This window comes from Vidua macroura, chromosome 26 (assembly GCF_024509145.1).
Source record: "Vidua macroura isolate BioBank_ID:100142 chromosome 26, ASM2450914v1, whole genome shotgun sequence".
NCBI classification, from domain to species: Eukaryota; Metazoa; Chordata; class Aves; order Passeriformes; family Viduidae; genus Vidua; species Vidua macroura.
In genome coordinates this window covers 2,898,634-2,914,747 of record NC_071596.1, presented here as the reverse complement: position 1 = coordinate 2,914,747, position 16,114 = coordinate 2,898,634, and the positions used below count along the sequence as shown (strand labels likewise).

General features: G+C 48.6%; 1 protein-coding gene across 1 annotated transcript in view; it reads right to left on the bottom strand.

Annotated features, from left to right (window-relative positions):
• Positions 1–247: 247 nt before the first annotated feature.
• MLLT1 (MLLT1 super elongation complex subunit) overlaps positions 248–16,114 on the bottom strand; it is a 31,755-nt gene continuing 15,888 nt past the window's right edge. The window contains exons 5-12 of the mRNA XM_053999592.1: positions 14,616–14,741; positions 12,842–13,387; positions 8,627–8,714; positions 7,794–7,905; positions 6,549–6,648; positions 6,281–6,352; positions 4,977–5,048; positions 248–4,226 (exon numbers count right to left, since the gene is read on the bottom strand). Of these exons, the coding sequence (XP_053855567.1) occupies positions 4,098–4,226; positions 4,977–5,048; positions 6,281–6,352; positions 6,549–6,648; positions 7,794–7,905; positions 8,627–8,714; positions 12,842–13,387; positions 14,616–14,741 (1,245 nt within the window). The 3' untranslated portion in view covers positions 248–4,097. The remainder of the gene's footprint in view (positions 4,227–4,976; positions 5,049–6,280; positions 6,353–6,548; positions 6,649–7,793; positions 7,906–8,626; positions 8,715–12,841; positions 13,388–14,615; positions 14,742–16,114) is intronic.

Here is a 16,114-nt window from a genome sequence, read left to right as displayed (position 1 = left end):
TCAAATCCCACGGGAGCTGCCCCAGGCAAAGCCCTGCTCCAAGGGCAGGGCCCCCTCACCTGAACAGACAAAGCTCTGATGGACTGAGGGACATTGGAGCCACCCCATGCTTAAATCAATTCCCTTTTCCTTGGCTTTTCCTGTCCCAGGCCCAGTGGTGTTACCTGTGCCATGAGGGGAGGTTTTGGGAAAGCCACAGTGCCATCCCTGGAGAAACAATACAACAACCAAAAAACACTTCCAAGTCTTACTTTTCCATCTTACTTTATTTCACTTTTTCTAGAAAATTCCTCCATAGTTCCACAAATTTAACAAAAAGTTTAAAATTCAGGACAAACAATCCTGTAACGTATTACAAACATGAGTTTTTTTGTGTTTTTTCTTTTTAATCTTGCAGTTAGTCTTGGCTCAGCTGCATTTCTTCCAGCTGAGTGAAGAACTTTTCTCCCAACACAACTTTTAAAATCCTCAGGTGCTGAGGTATTTAATACCTCGGCTCTAGGCAGAAATACAATTAAAAATTCTCTAGAAGTTGAAGTACTTACATTTTTCTTTAGGAGTGCAAACTCATCTTGTCGGTTTTTGATGGCTATTCCGCGCCCCAGGAAAGCAACACCCATTTGGGTCCTCTGAGCACTGATTAACACCTGGCCCAGGTGCACCAGGGGTGTCACAGCATCACCAGAGCCCCCGGGCCAGCAGGGAGGAGCCTCACGTGAGCAGAGCCGGCTCCAGCACATCCCCAATGGAAAACTGGAACTGGAGCCGCTCTGGGCTCTGCTCGTGGAGAGGCCCCTCCGAGAGGGACCTTTCAACCTCTCTCACCATCAAACACGGTCCAAGATCTGACAAAAAAACTGCTTCAGGATTGTTGCATCAATTGCTTGGCTCGTTCTGATGCTCCCACCGCACCCCACGATCCCACAGGTGGCAGAGTCATTGCACTTCCATGGATCCAGCCTGACCTCAGCCAGCTCGCTCCCTCCGTGGCCCGAAGCCGGGCTTTGCCAGCCAGCCTTCCTTTCTCTCTTCATTAAACTTTTGTAATAGCACATGTCAGTAATCAAAGCCTCCAGGCTTAACCCACGGCAGACCAGGAGCCAGGGAAACGCTCCTGACCCTCCTGGCCCTCTGATCCCACGGCCAAGGATGGAGGAGCCGGATCCTGATCCCACCTCCAACACGATTCCAACTCAGCAACTCGGGAAGCCCTCGGGCTGCCCAGCACCTGTCTGTGCCAGCAGCACCACCACGAAGGACACGGAAAAGTAACAGAGTCCTGTCCATTTTCCTTGGAAAAACCATTATGGCTACAAGTCAATTTGGGATTCTTTTTTTTTTTTTCTTCCTTTTTTTAACAACGCAAGCTACTACACATCCTCGAGGACCTGAAGCAATGCCCACAGCAGCACTGCCCCCTCCTTCCTAGAGTACAATAATCCATCCATGCTCTCAAGAGTGACACAAGAACAAACACTTTATCCACAAAAACCTGTACACGGCATGTTCAGAACAGTGTTCAGCCAGCCTAGAGGGAATCTACACAGGGAACTGCAAGGGGACACAAGATGAGGCCCAAATGTGACCATTCTTTGTTTGCAGTCACCCCTCCTGTGCTCCCCGACGCTACCACATACCCCAAAAAACATCAACTCTGTAGAACAACTAAGTACTTGCAAAAACCTTTTAGTAACAAATCAGCATGTGCACACAATGGAGAGGAACTATTGCTGGGGAACAATCCTACCTCAGGTTTTCAGGGGGATTATAAACAGTCTAAAAAAATCCATGTGTAAAATACTTCTTATAAAAACCAAACAAAATCCCTATCAATGCTCAGCAGAATTACCAACAAAGTCACTTCCAGGACGGGACGATGCCATGGCAGGCTCAGGAACAGCCTCCCACAGGTGTACTGGGACAGGCTGGCAGCTGTGACCACGGGGTGCTGCCAGGAGCAGGGGCAGGAGGGGGGTGGCACCTCCAGTCCCCTGAGGGGCAGCTCTGCAGCTGTGACAGTCTGAAGTGCTGGGACTGGAGCTGTGTGACCTCGGGGGAGCTGGGCCTCAGCCCGGCCAGCCCCGCTGCTCTGGGGATGGGACAGAGTCACCAGCCCCACCCCAGTGTGGGCACAGAGCTGCCTCCCCCTGGCACAGTCCCACAGAGACACGAGGAGCTCACAGTACCCACCCACGGGCTCTGACCTCGGGTGTGGGTGTCCTGCTGCCACCTCCCCCTCTGCTCCCTGCCCTCCACCTTCTCTGGCCTTCCTATCCAGCCCTGGCACCGTCCAGCAAGAAAGAAAACAGCTGAGATCACTGGCGTGACAGGGTTTGCACCCGGCATGAGCCTGAACTTCCATATATATATATATATATATATATATATATACATACACACACACATATATATATATATATATATATATGTACACACACACACATGAGACACATGAAAGGTGGTACAAGGACAAAATTAATGGGAATCGGGTCAACATGACCCAACTCAAACAAGCTTATCATCATATTGCCACTTCAGTTGATTAGTTGCAACATTTCCATGATAAAGAAAGGGGGAACCCAAAACAAGGGACAGCAACTCTGGAGCGGTGCAACCCTCCCTGAGCAGAGGGGCTCCCCAGCACCGCTGCTCCCACGCCGCCCGTGCCCCACGGACATTTGGCAAAAGCTTCCCACAGCCCTCAGAAAAAGGAGCAATTCCTGGGAAAATACTGAATTTAGGGACCAGGAGTGTAACACAGCTTGGAGGGAGGCGCTGGGATTTCCCCACGCCCACCTGGACAACACTTGGAGGTCAACACTAGTTTAACTAGAAATCTAGGGAAGGGGCTGCATTAGTGTTTCTGTTTCCTGCCTTTTCCTGCACAGGCAGCGGGGTGGGAGAGGGAGGAGGGAACAAACCCAACTCCACCTTGTGTTTTACATCAGCGTCTCCCAGGCATGTCCAAAGATTTAAGTTCTCCCTTGTTTTGGTTTTCCCCAAGTACAGCCACTACTATAGGGGCCACTGTAAGGAGATTCCTCTTTGAGAACACAGAACAAAACCAATCACATGTTTTGGCAAAGTTATCAAACACTGACAAATGGAAAGACGACGGGTGAGCCCCTTCTGGAGCATGGGATGCCTGGAGGTTGCTGTCCAGCTTCCTTACACTACAAATTGTCCACAAGAGGCATTGAACAAACGAGTCAAATCTTATTAAGCGCCTTCCCCTGCCAGAGCCATAAAAAAACAACAGAAAAAACACACCCTTAAGATCATAAGACCCAACTAGGCCCTTCTTATACATACAGTACATACATATATATAATATATATATATAAAATATACAGCTTACAGTTTTGGAGTCCTATTACAGTTAAAGCAGACTGAAAGGAGTGGGACTTTGTTTAGGAGCTCAGATCAACAAACAAGACATCTCCAAACCCCAGCAGGAGACAGCAGGTTCCAGAGGCCTCCTCACCGAGCACAGAGTGTCACTGCAGGGAGCTGAGGGTCCTGTCCCCACCGGGAGCCAGGTCACTAAACCAGTGGGTGATCCCAGCTGGAATGCAGCCCCTCTCCTCTGCAGCAGACCAGCAGGAGCCCGGGGAGCCTCCTGTGTCCCCAGTGTCCCGGCCAGCCCTGTCAAAGCCGATGTCACCCACACGGCGCGGGGCAGAGCGGGAGGGCTCTGGGTCTGGAGCTCTCCACAGGCTGGTCCCGAGCTCTGGGGGAAGGAACAGCATCCACGCTTCTTCAGAGCTCAGAGATGCCTGGAAAATGTGCTCTTGAAACACAGTTGCTCGAAGGGAAACCGAAAAGGTCGCGCTGTGCAGCCTAAGTGCAGCACGCCCGCTCTGCTCGGGGCCTGGCCCACAAAGCTGGGGGGACAGACTCAGCAAGGCGGGCGCTGGTTTGAAGCCTACAAGAAAAGTGCAGCTGGCTGAGCATTCCTAGAGCATGGCTGTTCTCTAAGGCAGTGCTTCTTCGGGTGAGGCAGGAGGATAAGAAGGCCTAGTTCCATGGGGTGGTTTCCTGGTACCAATGGAGGGGATCTCTGGTTGAAGAGCAGAGCCAGCTTCCCAGGCCCAGCGTCATGTGGCCACGGCCTCCAGGTAGCTCTGCAGCTTGCGGACGGTCGTCTCATCCAGGGAGAAGAGGTCAAAGTCAAAGGTTGTGTTGGTGACGTTGAAATGCCCGGTTTCCTCAATGAGATTCACGATCTGGAGACAGGGGATGGACATAAGTACAGCACAAGGGTACAGAGCACATCCAGGCTTTCCCACCCATTGGAAGGGCTCACAATAGGAAGGGAATCCTCTCCCCAAAAAAGCAAACCAGCTCCTCCTGCCTGCCTGACTAGTTCAGTCTGGACAGTGATGTGGGCATGTTTCCTTTTAATCATAAAATAACAGAATTTCCTGGGCTGGGAGGGACCCTCAGGGACCATCAGCCCAGCCCTGTCCCTGCACAGCCACCCCACCAAGCCCACCCTGAGCATCCCTGAGAGCGCTGGCCAAACGCTCCTGGAGCTCTGGCAGCCTCGGGGCCGGGACCATTCCCTGGGGAGCCTGGGCAGTGCCAGCAGCCTCGGGGGGAAGAACCTTTCCCTGAGCTCCATGCCAAGCCCTGGCACAGCTCCAGCCCTTCCTGGCCTCCTGTCCCTGGCCCAGAGCAGAGCTCAGCCCCTGCCCCTCTGTCTCCCCTCAGGAGGAAGCTGTCAGTCAGACCAAGCTGCCAGTCAGACCAGGAGATCCCAACTTTGGGATTGCTACCAGGATGGCAGAAGGAAGATACCCACACCACACTCCTGTACCATTTCCAACAAAAACGTTGCATGCACAGCTGATTTTATTTTTCACTCTGTATTTTTGCTTTCAAAGCAAAGCAGAACCTCTGTGGAAGGGGCTGGCTGAGCCCCTGGACCCCCAGATCCCCGGGGACAGCAGGGACAGCAGGGACAAGGCGTGTACCTGCTGGAGCACGTTGCGCTCCCGTAGTGCCATGAGCCGCCTGTGGAGCTCCACCAGCTCATCTGTGTAGGCCTGCAACACAAACAGGGACACGTGGAGCGTCTCAAGGCTGCCAAAGGGACCTCCCCAGTGAGGATCAGAAGAACTTGAGGCCCTTTCAGACATTCCCAAGTTTTCTCTACTGTTTTACTGCCTCCTCCTCCCTCTCAAGTACTGGGGCACCAAGGTCTTCCCTTAAATACAAGTGCTCTGAAGGCCTTTCATTTTTTATTTAATGACACCCACCCAAAGCTCCAAGAACTGGGCAGAACCTCTAAGGACCTCACCTCTTCACCTTGGTGACCCTCAGTGTGAGCTCCTCATCAGTGGCTTCTCCTAATTAAATTATCTGAAAACACCAAAACTCCAGCAATCTACTGAGCAATGATCTGCATCTGGGTAAGGAAAAAGTCGTGGAGTGCACTGTATTCCTAGGAAATGAAGGATTGTTCACAGGCTCAACATGTTGATTGTACTTAGGTGAGAGTGGTTTGTTTTTTTCTTAATTTTAGGTTTTTTTAGGCAGCTATCAACAGGTCTGTATGAGCAAAACTGATTCACAGAATGGACACTGCTCTGCCCTCCCTGGAGGCAAGGAAGGAGGGAATTTCATTGAACAAAGGCTCCAACTAAACCTGCAAAGCAGAGCATCAAATAATCTTTAATTTATAAGACCAAAGCCAGATGAAACTGCCTTTTAATGAAGTGCCCCAGAACTGCAGCAGTGACCAGGCCATTGGTTCAGACAAAGGGCAAACAAATACAACAATTTCAGCATTTTGCCTATGAACACCACCTGGGGCTCCATCTATTCAATGTACACAATTTCTGCAGTGTCACTCTCTAAAATCTGTCCTTTCAACATCTGGTTTTTGTTCAACTCAAGCTTTTACCCTGCTGAGACAGAACAATGAACAGGCTGGGCTGATTCAGGTGGTTTTGTGCACAGTGAGGCCCAACCATCCTGTGATGCTCAGCTCCTTAACCACAGAATCCTGGGATGCTTTGGGTGGGAAGAGACCTTAAAACCCATCCACTGCCACCGCTGCCATGGCAGGGACACCTGCCCCTGTCCCAGGCTGCTCCAAGCCCTGCCCAGCCTGGCCTTGGGCACTGCCAGGGATCCAGGGGCAGCCACAGCTGCTCTGGGCACCCTGGGCCAGGGCCTGCCCACCCTGCCAGGGAACAATTCCTGCCCAATATCTCATCCAGCTCTGCCCTCTGGCAGTGGGGAGCCATGAAAGATCCCTCTCCACAGGACACACCTTGTCATATGTTCCCTTCTTCAGGATCTTCTCTGGCTTGTTACAAGACTCTGGGCTTTTCCTTCCAGATGCCTGAGGGGAAAAGAAACCAACAACAGGACCAAAATTAGCTCAGGAAACACGGGGGTGACACACCAGAATGCTGGAAAGGGAGGAATCACCTGTCAGCTGAGGACAGGAACAGGGAAAATGTGGTGCAAGTAAGAATTTGCAAGGCAGGGAGCAGGGGAGGTGGGAAGCAGAGCTCTGGGAAGGTGGGATCTCATACCTTGTTGTTTGCTGGGGGCAGCTTCTGCCCGGGAGGCGGCTCCCGGCTGGGCGGGCACGAGTCGGCGCTGTTGTCACTGTCACTGTCACTGAGGCTCAGTCTGAAAAACCACCAGCAGAGAGTGAGCATCACCAGCAGCAGCAAACTCATCAGCAGCTGCCAGCTGAGCCACACAGAGCTGAGTCAAACTCTCTTCTTTATCACAGACTACTGCACTGGCTGGGAGAATGGGTCTCTGGACATTCCAAGAATCCCTTTTTTTCCCAGCTGGTGTCACCCTGCAGTCCCTGAGCAGGGAGCTCTAGGTGACACATTACAGGTAGCAGCTCAACTCTGCCATACACAAGTCCCCTAGAACAACTAAGCACTTCATTTCACAAACAGCAGCTGTTCAGGAATTCCTCCCAACCTTACAAAGTACCTGCATGAGAGGCTCACTGACACCTCCACAGGCAAAAAATGCATTTTGTGTCCCTGCTGGTGTAACCTCTAAGATTTCCTATTTATTTTCATTCTCCTTTGGCCCTGTAGATATGGCAGGTATCCTACCTGTGCTGAACTAAGCTGGTTATCCCCTAAAGGTCTACAAAAATACCCTTCAAAGTCCCTCCATTATTGTTTCCTTGATGATGACAAGTACAATAATGGATATTTGTTTGTTTTGGTAACTACCACCAGCATTTCCAATGCGCAGCTGCTCTCTGGGCCAAGCATTTGGGTTCAAATATTCACTGAGACTCCAGGTTTGGGCAGTAACAGCATTTCCTGAGGAAAGAAGGGGAAGTTCAACTCTTTCCAGAGCCTGGAGCAGGAAAGAGCTGTCACTGAGTCCAGAGGAGTGGAGCAGCCAACACAGGGAGGGCAGAGAGCGACTCCTGAGCCCTGTCAGCCCAGGCAGCCAGAGCAGCACACTCTGCCTGGCCCCCACAGATGCCTAATCTCTGCAGATCAAAGGTGTCACACTCCAGCAGCTCTGCAGAGATCTGAGGGTCACAATTAGGTGACTGAAGGGGCTCAGTCACTGACACCTGCCAGCTCAGCTCAGCACCTCCCAGTGCCTTCCTCTCTTTGTGCTCTTCAGCAAACCCTGCTGTCACCACCTCTGTCCCCACACATCTGCCCTTCCTTCCCTCCCCCACAGAGCCCTCGCCCTTTGATTCCTCCCTCCAAATGGAGAGCACCCTAAAATGCCAAATGCAGAGGGCAAAGAGCCCCCAAAGGCCCCTGTTCTGGATTTGTTACCACCTGGAATCCCGGCTGACGGGGTTTGCTTTGACTGCTGCCTCCTCTCCTGAGGAGCTGTCGTCATCATCCGACTCCTCCGACTGCAGATCCTCCACCATGGAGCGCAGGGGGCCTGGGGCAGGTGCAGGAGGGAATTCAGCACCAGGACACGACCAGCACAACTCCACCCATCCAAACCCAGACACGTCCTGGCTCCCAGTGAGATGGGACTGGGACAGGACAGCCTGTCCCAGGCTCCGAGCTAAAGCAGAGCTGACAAACTTTACAACTCCCTCCCCTCCCAAAGCCTCCCCCTCCCTTCCCAAATGAGAACAAAAGGACATTTTTCATGCCTGTGGGGCTGATTTAAATGTCACTGGAGACAGGAGCAGCACAGCATTTGCTGCACTTGGAACATTTACTGTTGCCAGTTTCCCTCTCTGGGTTATCAGTGGAGGGATCTGAGAAAGGAGCTGTTACACACTGGCAAAGTGATGAATGGCACATTTATGATTTTTAATAAAACATAGATGAGATTGGAGGAGAACTGTTCTGGTGATTCTACAGATCAGGCAGCAACAACACATTTATAAACTGAGGCAGAAATCAAAGCCAAAAGGGAAAGAACCAAATCCAGAGGGATTCCCTACTCATAAATTAGCTGCCAAGAGAAGAAAAATACTTGTTCATGATGTTATAACATTATTGCCTTTTCTTGCTGAAGCATCACAAGTCCAACACATGGCTGCATGCAACAAACTGTATTATTATAGTGCTGGAAAAGCACATTTAATTCTCGTGAGCCTTTTAAGGTTACACAAAGAAGGTTTTAACAAATTGTTCTTGCAACACACCTTGACTGTGGTTCTGAGATGGCTCAAAATCAGAATCAGAGCTGGAGTCGGAGCTGGAGCTGGAGTTGGAAGGGCTGGACTGGACAGACTTAACCCCCCATAAAAGGGAAAGAAAAGAAAAAGAATCTTAATCTTTCTAATCCAGAAAAGCAGAGCACAAAGCACTGTGAAGCAGGAGCATCTGAGCACTCTACAGCATCACCCATCACTGAATACAGCTCTTGGGGTTACAGAAAAAAACAAAATATGAAGTGAAAAAAACCAACATTTATGGAAGTCTGGCAGGATATAGCTCAGCACTCCTGGGAGCAACATCAAGGACTCACATCAAACCCCTTCACACCATGAGGCTCAAACCCCCAAATGATGATATGGAGCATCTGAACAGCATTTCAATGAAAATAAAAGTGTGACAGAAGTGTTTGAAGTGTGACAGATGACCAGCACAGAACCCACAACTACCCAAACCCTCTTAAAAAGTGTATTTTTTGTACCCACCACAGTTCCCTTGAACCTCAGACTGATCACTGACCATGGCATCACAGAGTCAAGGAGTGGTTTGGGTTGGAAAGGACCTTAAAGATGATTTAATCCAAACCACTATTGCAGGTCACTCCAAGCCCTGTCCAGCCAGGCCTTGGGCACTGCCAGGGATCCAGGGGCAGCCACAGCTGCTCTGGGCACCCTGGGCCAGGGCCTGCCCACCCTGCCAGGGAACAATTCCTGCCCAATATCCCATCCAGCCCTGCCCTCTGGCAGTGGGAGCCATTCCCTGTGTCCTGTCCCTCCATCCCTTATAAACAGTTTCTCTTTCCTGCAGGCTCCTTCAGGCACTGGAAGGCCACAAATGAGGTCACCCCAACACTTCTCCAATGAACAATCCCAGTTCTCTAACCCTTTCCTCACAGTCATGGAGAAGTCTATGCCAACTAGCTCATATGACTCCAAAATTAATTCTAAATTATTAAATTAAATTACTAAATTATTATTATATCCTAAACTCAGCTGTTTCTAACCAGAAAACGTAACAGAGACCAACTCAATCCTTGTGACCTCAACTCGTGTGTCAGCACTTGGCAGAAATAACAGCAGTATCCTGTGCAGTGAGAGTGAGTGAAGAGTAAATGGACTACTGGTAACAGCAGCATCCAGGAAGGAAATTTAGGTAAGATTGGGAAATTTTAATCGTGAATCCGGTACTGAGCAGCAATCATCTGCAATATCCTCGGGAACCACCAGAGGGCAGAAGAGGCCACAGCAACTCCCTCTGCCCCCAAGCAGCTCCTAAAATCCCCTTACAAAGGGTTTTTTTGGTACTCAGGCAGGTTCTAATTTAAATATTCTCAAAGTACTTAATATCTTGCCTTTTAAAACGTAATTACCTGGAAATCAGCATTTCAGTTTCACTGTTTTGTTCCGAGGAATCCACTTACTACTACTGCTGCCAAATCCTGATGCTGAAGAGTCACACATACCCACTGATAAATAATTTGACACAGGAAGAGTTAATACTATAAAAACCTTGAGACAGGGAAAAAGAGGCACAATCCCTGCCCTGGTTCTGCTGGCCACACTGTCAACCAAGTATTGGCAACAGTTTCATTATTTCACTCTAAGAAGGGGGAAAATGTATCAAAAAATGGTATTACAACCCTTGGAAAGGGTTCGGGAGCAAAGGAGAATAATTTAACAATTCCAATATCAGATCTACTGGCATATTGCAGCAGCCCTGACTGTTTAGGGAAATTCCAACATGGAAGTGGAGAGCAGAGAGAACAGGTTGTCCAGAGCAGCTGTGCTGCCTCTGGATTCCTGGCAGTGCCCAAGGCCAGGCTGGGCAGGGCTTGGAGCAGCCTGGGACAGTGGGAGGTGTCCCTGCCATGGCAGGGGGTGGAACTGAATGATAAGGTCCTTTATAACCCAAACCATTGTGGGATTTTATGAATATTTTCAAGCTAATGGAGCACAGCTCTTGCATCTGACACATAGCTCCAATCCTCCCTCATTCCTGGTAATCTGCAGGTCTTCCCTTAAAATTCCTTAAAAAGATCTTAAAATTAACAGGAGCTAAGCAGCAGTTGTTGGAGATAACCCATCTTTCCTTTTGGCATGAACACCATCAGCTCTTTGAGCCAGAGGAGGATGCAGATGGACACGCTCCGTGTGCTCAGTGACTGTCACTGGGATGTGACCAAAGCAAAAAGCAACGCTGCCTCCCATCCCTGCCTCTCCCTTTTGTCAGCACTGAGGCAGCCAAGCATGAGGCCAGTTCAGGGAACTCGATTTGATGGGAAAAAAAAAAAAAGGTTAAAAAAAAAAATAAAGGCTGAGTAATTTCCAGCAGGAGCTGAAATAGCAGGAGAAACTCCTTCATCCCTCTGCAGCATGCCGCTGAGCTCCCAGGCCAGGAGCACAAATGGGAGCAGGGCTGCTCCTCTCCACAGCAGCCTGCAAAGATGTCAGCTGGGAGCCACCGTGGAGCTGCAGCCCGGAGCTGTTGCACAATCCCCTGGCTGCAGCAGCAGAGCTGATTTAAGAGTTTCCGGGCCCTGGTCCACCTCCAGCTGCTCCCTCTCTTTAGTGATGTGGCTCCCACCCGCTCCACACACAGCTGTGCCAGGAGAAGCCCTGGGGCACAACCAGCAGCGCTGGGAGCAGGGAGATCCCCCCAGGTGCACTCTGCAGCTGTGCCCTGGGGCTCAGGTTCCACAGGAAGCTCAGCTGTCACTGCTCCCTGTCTGTCACACAGAGTGTCCCCAGACCCTGCTGCCCAGCACCCAGCAGGAGCTGGGCCAGTGAGGACACTGGGCAGGACAGGCTGCAGCAGATGCTGAGCCCCACTGGCCCAGGCTGTGGCTCCAGGGACAGCCTGGCAGCACCATCAGCTCACACTGCTGGGACCAGAGGGGATGGGGACACCTCAGGGACAGCAAAGGACACTCAGGGATCTGCACAGTCACAGGTTTGCAGGGAGGGCTGTATGTCTGGAATTGAAATGTGGGGTGTGCTGAGCACTGCTGCACTTTGGGTAGAAGGCTAAAAGGAGAGAGGAACTGCCTCTTCTTAATGCCTAGTGTGAAAATTTATCCATCTGGGAAGTAAAGTCATAAAATCCCGGAATGGTTTGGGTGGGAAGGGACCTTAAAGCTCATCTTGGGCCACCCCCTGCCATGGCAGGGACACCTTCACTGTCCCAGGCTGCTCCAAGCCCCATCCAGCCTGGCCTTGGGCACTGCCAGGGATGTGACTTCTCTGCAGAGTGGAATTAACATTTGCCCAATAAATTCTTGTACTGGGAGTCCTGCAGAAAAAAAAAAAACCTTTCTGACAAACACATCAGTATTTGTTGTATCTCAGTGCTGATTAAATCATAATACAAACTGTCCCTAGAAAATTAATCTTAATAAAATAAACCTTTCTTAAAGTGGTCAGGAGGAACCAGTTCCAGAATTCCCATGACATTATCCTGTGAACCCTATTACAAGATATATGGCTTCTTGATAACAAATATACAAGTGAAAAGTAGCAAGAGTTTGGATTTGTCTGATCCTTCTTGCATTTTTTTTGCCTTCTTTTGGAAAACACTTTCTAGAAAACAGAGGATGAGGAATGTTCTCCGTTGTAAAAAGGAAAAAAATATTTAGACAGCTTTTAAAAATAGTAGTACAAGAATATAATTTGTTTTATGTTTCACAACACAACTTATTTAGATTTAGTAGCATGTGGTTGTATTTTGAGCTTCAGCCAATGGCACATTTCTTACAGGCCACAGCAGGAAGAGGGGCTTTATTTACATTTTAATACCGGGTTTTTTTCATTACCAAAACTGAGATTATTTCCTTCTTTTCTGAAATAAGATCACATTCTAAAACACTGCTATCACGAGCAGGCAGAAAGTGTCTCTGTATCTCTTGCAGCTCTGTAGATGTCACTGCAAGGGATGAATGAGGGACCATAACCTTAAACTCTGACTTTTAGGTAACTGCCTGCAGATAAATCTCAGTAAGTTTGTATCTGCAACAGGAGCTAAACCACACAGGAGGAACATTTAATCTTGACTGGAGTTTCAAAGAAGAATTTTATTTGAGATGCAACCCAGCCTAGGCATTTACCAATCTGCTTCTCTATCTTCTCTGAGAGATTATTAACATCTTTTTCAGGGAGGGATTTAACATCATCCTTCCAAACTCTGGTAAAGAATAAACCCCTACTCACCTCTGACTTGAAAGAAGTTTCATCTTCTGAGTTTGACTCCTCCATTTCCACAGGCTTTTTGATCTCCTTGGCCTCGGTCTCAGATTTTACCTTCTCCACTTTGGCATTCATCTTCTCCTTGGTTTGTTTCTTCTCTGGATATGAGGAAGACGAGGTTCTGGGAGATGTCCCCAGGATATTCTTTACCCCTTTGGAGCTACTCTTTTTTTGTTTTTTGGCACTAGGCTTTGGTGACTCCACATTGGAGGGCCTCTTGCTGGAAGACTTTAACTCCGGCTGTGGCCCCCCCTTTGGAGAGGTGTTCTCCAGTTTGGTCTCCTTCACGGCCAGTTTTGGTTCCTTGAAAGCAGCTTTTGGAGGTGCCTTCTCCTCCTTAGGCAGTTTGTTCTCAGTTGGTTTTCTGGAGGAGTCCTTCAAAGGCTTGTTCTGTTCTCTCTCAAGGTCTTTGGAGGAGTTTTTGCTCTCAGAGTCTTTCCTGGGCCTCTCCCTGTGCTCCTTGGTTACTTTATGTGGCTTGGATGCTTTGCTACTTTCCTTGTTTGCATCCTAAAATTCAGCAACAGAAACATGCAAGCTGGGTATGAAACTGCAGCTCTGCACAGAATGATAAAACATCCTCATAAATCACATGGCAGTGTTTGTTCTGCGTAGAAATCCACCCCCACATGGTAAACAGGTAAACATCCACACTTCCCTCAAGCTGCTGCACACAAACTGGCAGTGGGCATTTCAACATTTAGGAAAGGATGAAACATCTTCTCCTCCTTTCCAGGGTTTCTCAAAGGTCTAGAAACATCTACAGATGTTTAGCTCAGCTTTAACCTGAATGCAAACACAGATGCACCTCTCGGGGCACCCTGGAGGAAGGGAAGCAGGAGAATGCTGTCTCTTTAGCAACTGGCAATTTTCACCAGAGCTCTTCTCAAGAGCCCTTTATTTCTCTGCTGTGTTTTCCAGTGCTTAATTCCTGACCAAAATTAAATCAGCCACTAACAGGTAAGTCATCTTTGCTCTGTTTCATAAGATCAGAAGGCATAACTGAAGTGCCAGAGTATTTAGAGCCCTGAAGAACATAGCTATCAGAATTGAATTACACTGGAAAATGAATTGTTGTTAATACCTGTGACTGTTCAGGCTGATACAGTGCATGTAATCTGCTCCAAAACACATTGCTTGGGGATTGTTTCTCCCATGTAGGATTATACAAAAATAGCTTCAGTATATAAGGGAAAAAAAGAAAAAACTTGAGGTTCTTTGGAAGTCTCGGGACCAGGCTACTGCTGGACACAACATCCAGTCTGGAAAGCACCCGTTGGACCAAGCGAGGCGTGTTTGACGTTCTCTCCAGCAGTGTCCTGAGGACAGAGGAAGGGCTGACTTTCCACTCAGCCTTCCTGCCAAGAGGTGCAGGGCCTCGGAGTGCAGCTGGGCATGGCAGACAGTGAGAGAGCCCCAGAATCCATCCTCAGCATCAGGGACACAACCAGAACAATCAGAGAGCATTTCACCCGCCTTTAAGGAAGATATGATTCACCAAAAATTCCCAGTCTGGCACATTTAATTTTCTTTTCAAAACTTCCCTGGAGAGAAGTCTATCAGATCATAAAAAAGCTTCCTAGAGGCTGGGAAGTTCCAGACCATTAACTACTGAACTGCAGAGTACAAGGAGGTTCAGAATTAGCAGCAGCCAGGAACAGCTGCTGAACAAGCTCTCAGCAGCCTGGCCTGAAAGACTCCCTCACCTCAGGCTGACCCAAACATGTGCTGCACTGACCTTTGACCCATGGGAGGGTTTGGTCTTCTTGGGATCAGAGAAGGCAGAGAGAGGTATCGTGGGCAGCATCGGATAATCAGGACTTGGCCTTGAAACAGTCTCTGCTCCTTCTGGCATCACCATTACCTGGGAATAAAGAGGAGGGAAATTATGTCTGCACAAAGTCTCACGGACTATTAACTATTAACACATGATTATGTTAAGCCACTTGCTCAATTAACACACTATTATTCATCTTTTCGATGTTTTTTTCCTCGCCTGCTTAAAGGCCATAAAAAGATATTGTCTATGGAATGCTCAGTTTCAAGGCAACTCCTCAAATACAGAATATTAAACCCACAAAACTGAAAGGCAGCGATGCAATATCGAGTGTCTTTCCCAAAGGGAATGCCAATATTCTGAGCACAGGCAGGCAATAAAGCTCTGGACAAGAACTGTGTGTTCTGCTGCAAATGCTCTTCCCATGAAAAAGGGTAGAGAGATAAATCTGGAAGGAATGAGCAAGATTTCCTTGGTTTAGGAGAAGCTGAATTCACTCTTTCAGTGCAAAAAGGAAAGGAAAAAACAGGGCTTGGGTCTCTCCCTTCACAAAATCTTACCACCAAGCACTGAGCTCCATGGAACAATTCCTTTCTTACTTTCCCTACATTGTCAGGATAATTCTGTGGAAAATTGCCACCAGAGAAAGGGCATCAAAAGTGATTAACAACTGAAACACCTCAGTACACAAGGACTAAAATACCACACTGTGAAAATCCTAGAGAGCAGATGATGTTCCAGCCATCCTAGGGCTGAAATGAGCACCTTCCTCTCTCTGCCCAATACAGGAAAGCACTGGCACACAGTGGAACAGGAATCATGGAGTGATCTGGATGGGAAAGAGCCTTAAAGCTCATCTTTTTCCACACCCTGCCATAGGCAGGGATGCCTCCCACCATCCCAGATTGCTCCAAGCCCTGTCCAACTTGGCCTTGACATCCTCTGGCTCATTAAAAACTTGCACTCTGTGGCTTGGACTGATTTGCCCAGACACTGCACTTATTTGAGGACCATCCTTTATCACTGAGAGTCAATGAGAGTCTATCACTTTATCAATGAGAGTCTATCACTGCTCATTACCTTCCCAGATGGAAGGGTTCAGTTACTGTAGCAATTCATACTTCACTGGGCCTTCTAGGGAATATCTATTTTCCCCTCCCACACCTGTTTTCACTCTATATTGTCCAATTTTTCATTAATTTTTTTAAATTATTATCTAAGCCATAAATAGCTGATGCCAGGTTTAGAGGTCATTTATTGACCAGGAAGCACTAACTATTAAGTTAAAAAAATATTAATAAGGAATGGTCTGAAAGCCTCTCTCTTTCCTTGAGCTTTTCTGTACTGACCCAGCTCCTGGCACCAGGCAACATCCACAGCAGATCCCACTTTCCAGAGGGATTTTCTGCTTGGATATTAATGCTCACATTTAAATTGACAAAAGAAGTGTCACCAATCAC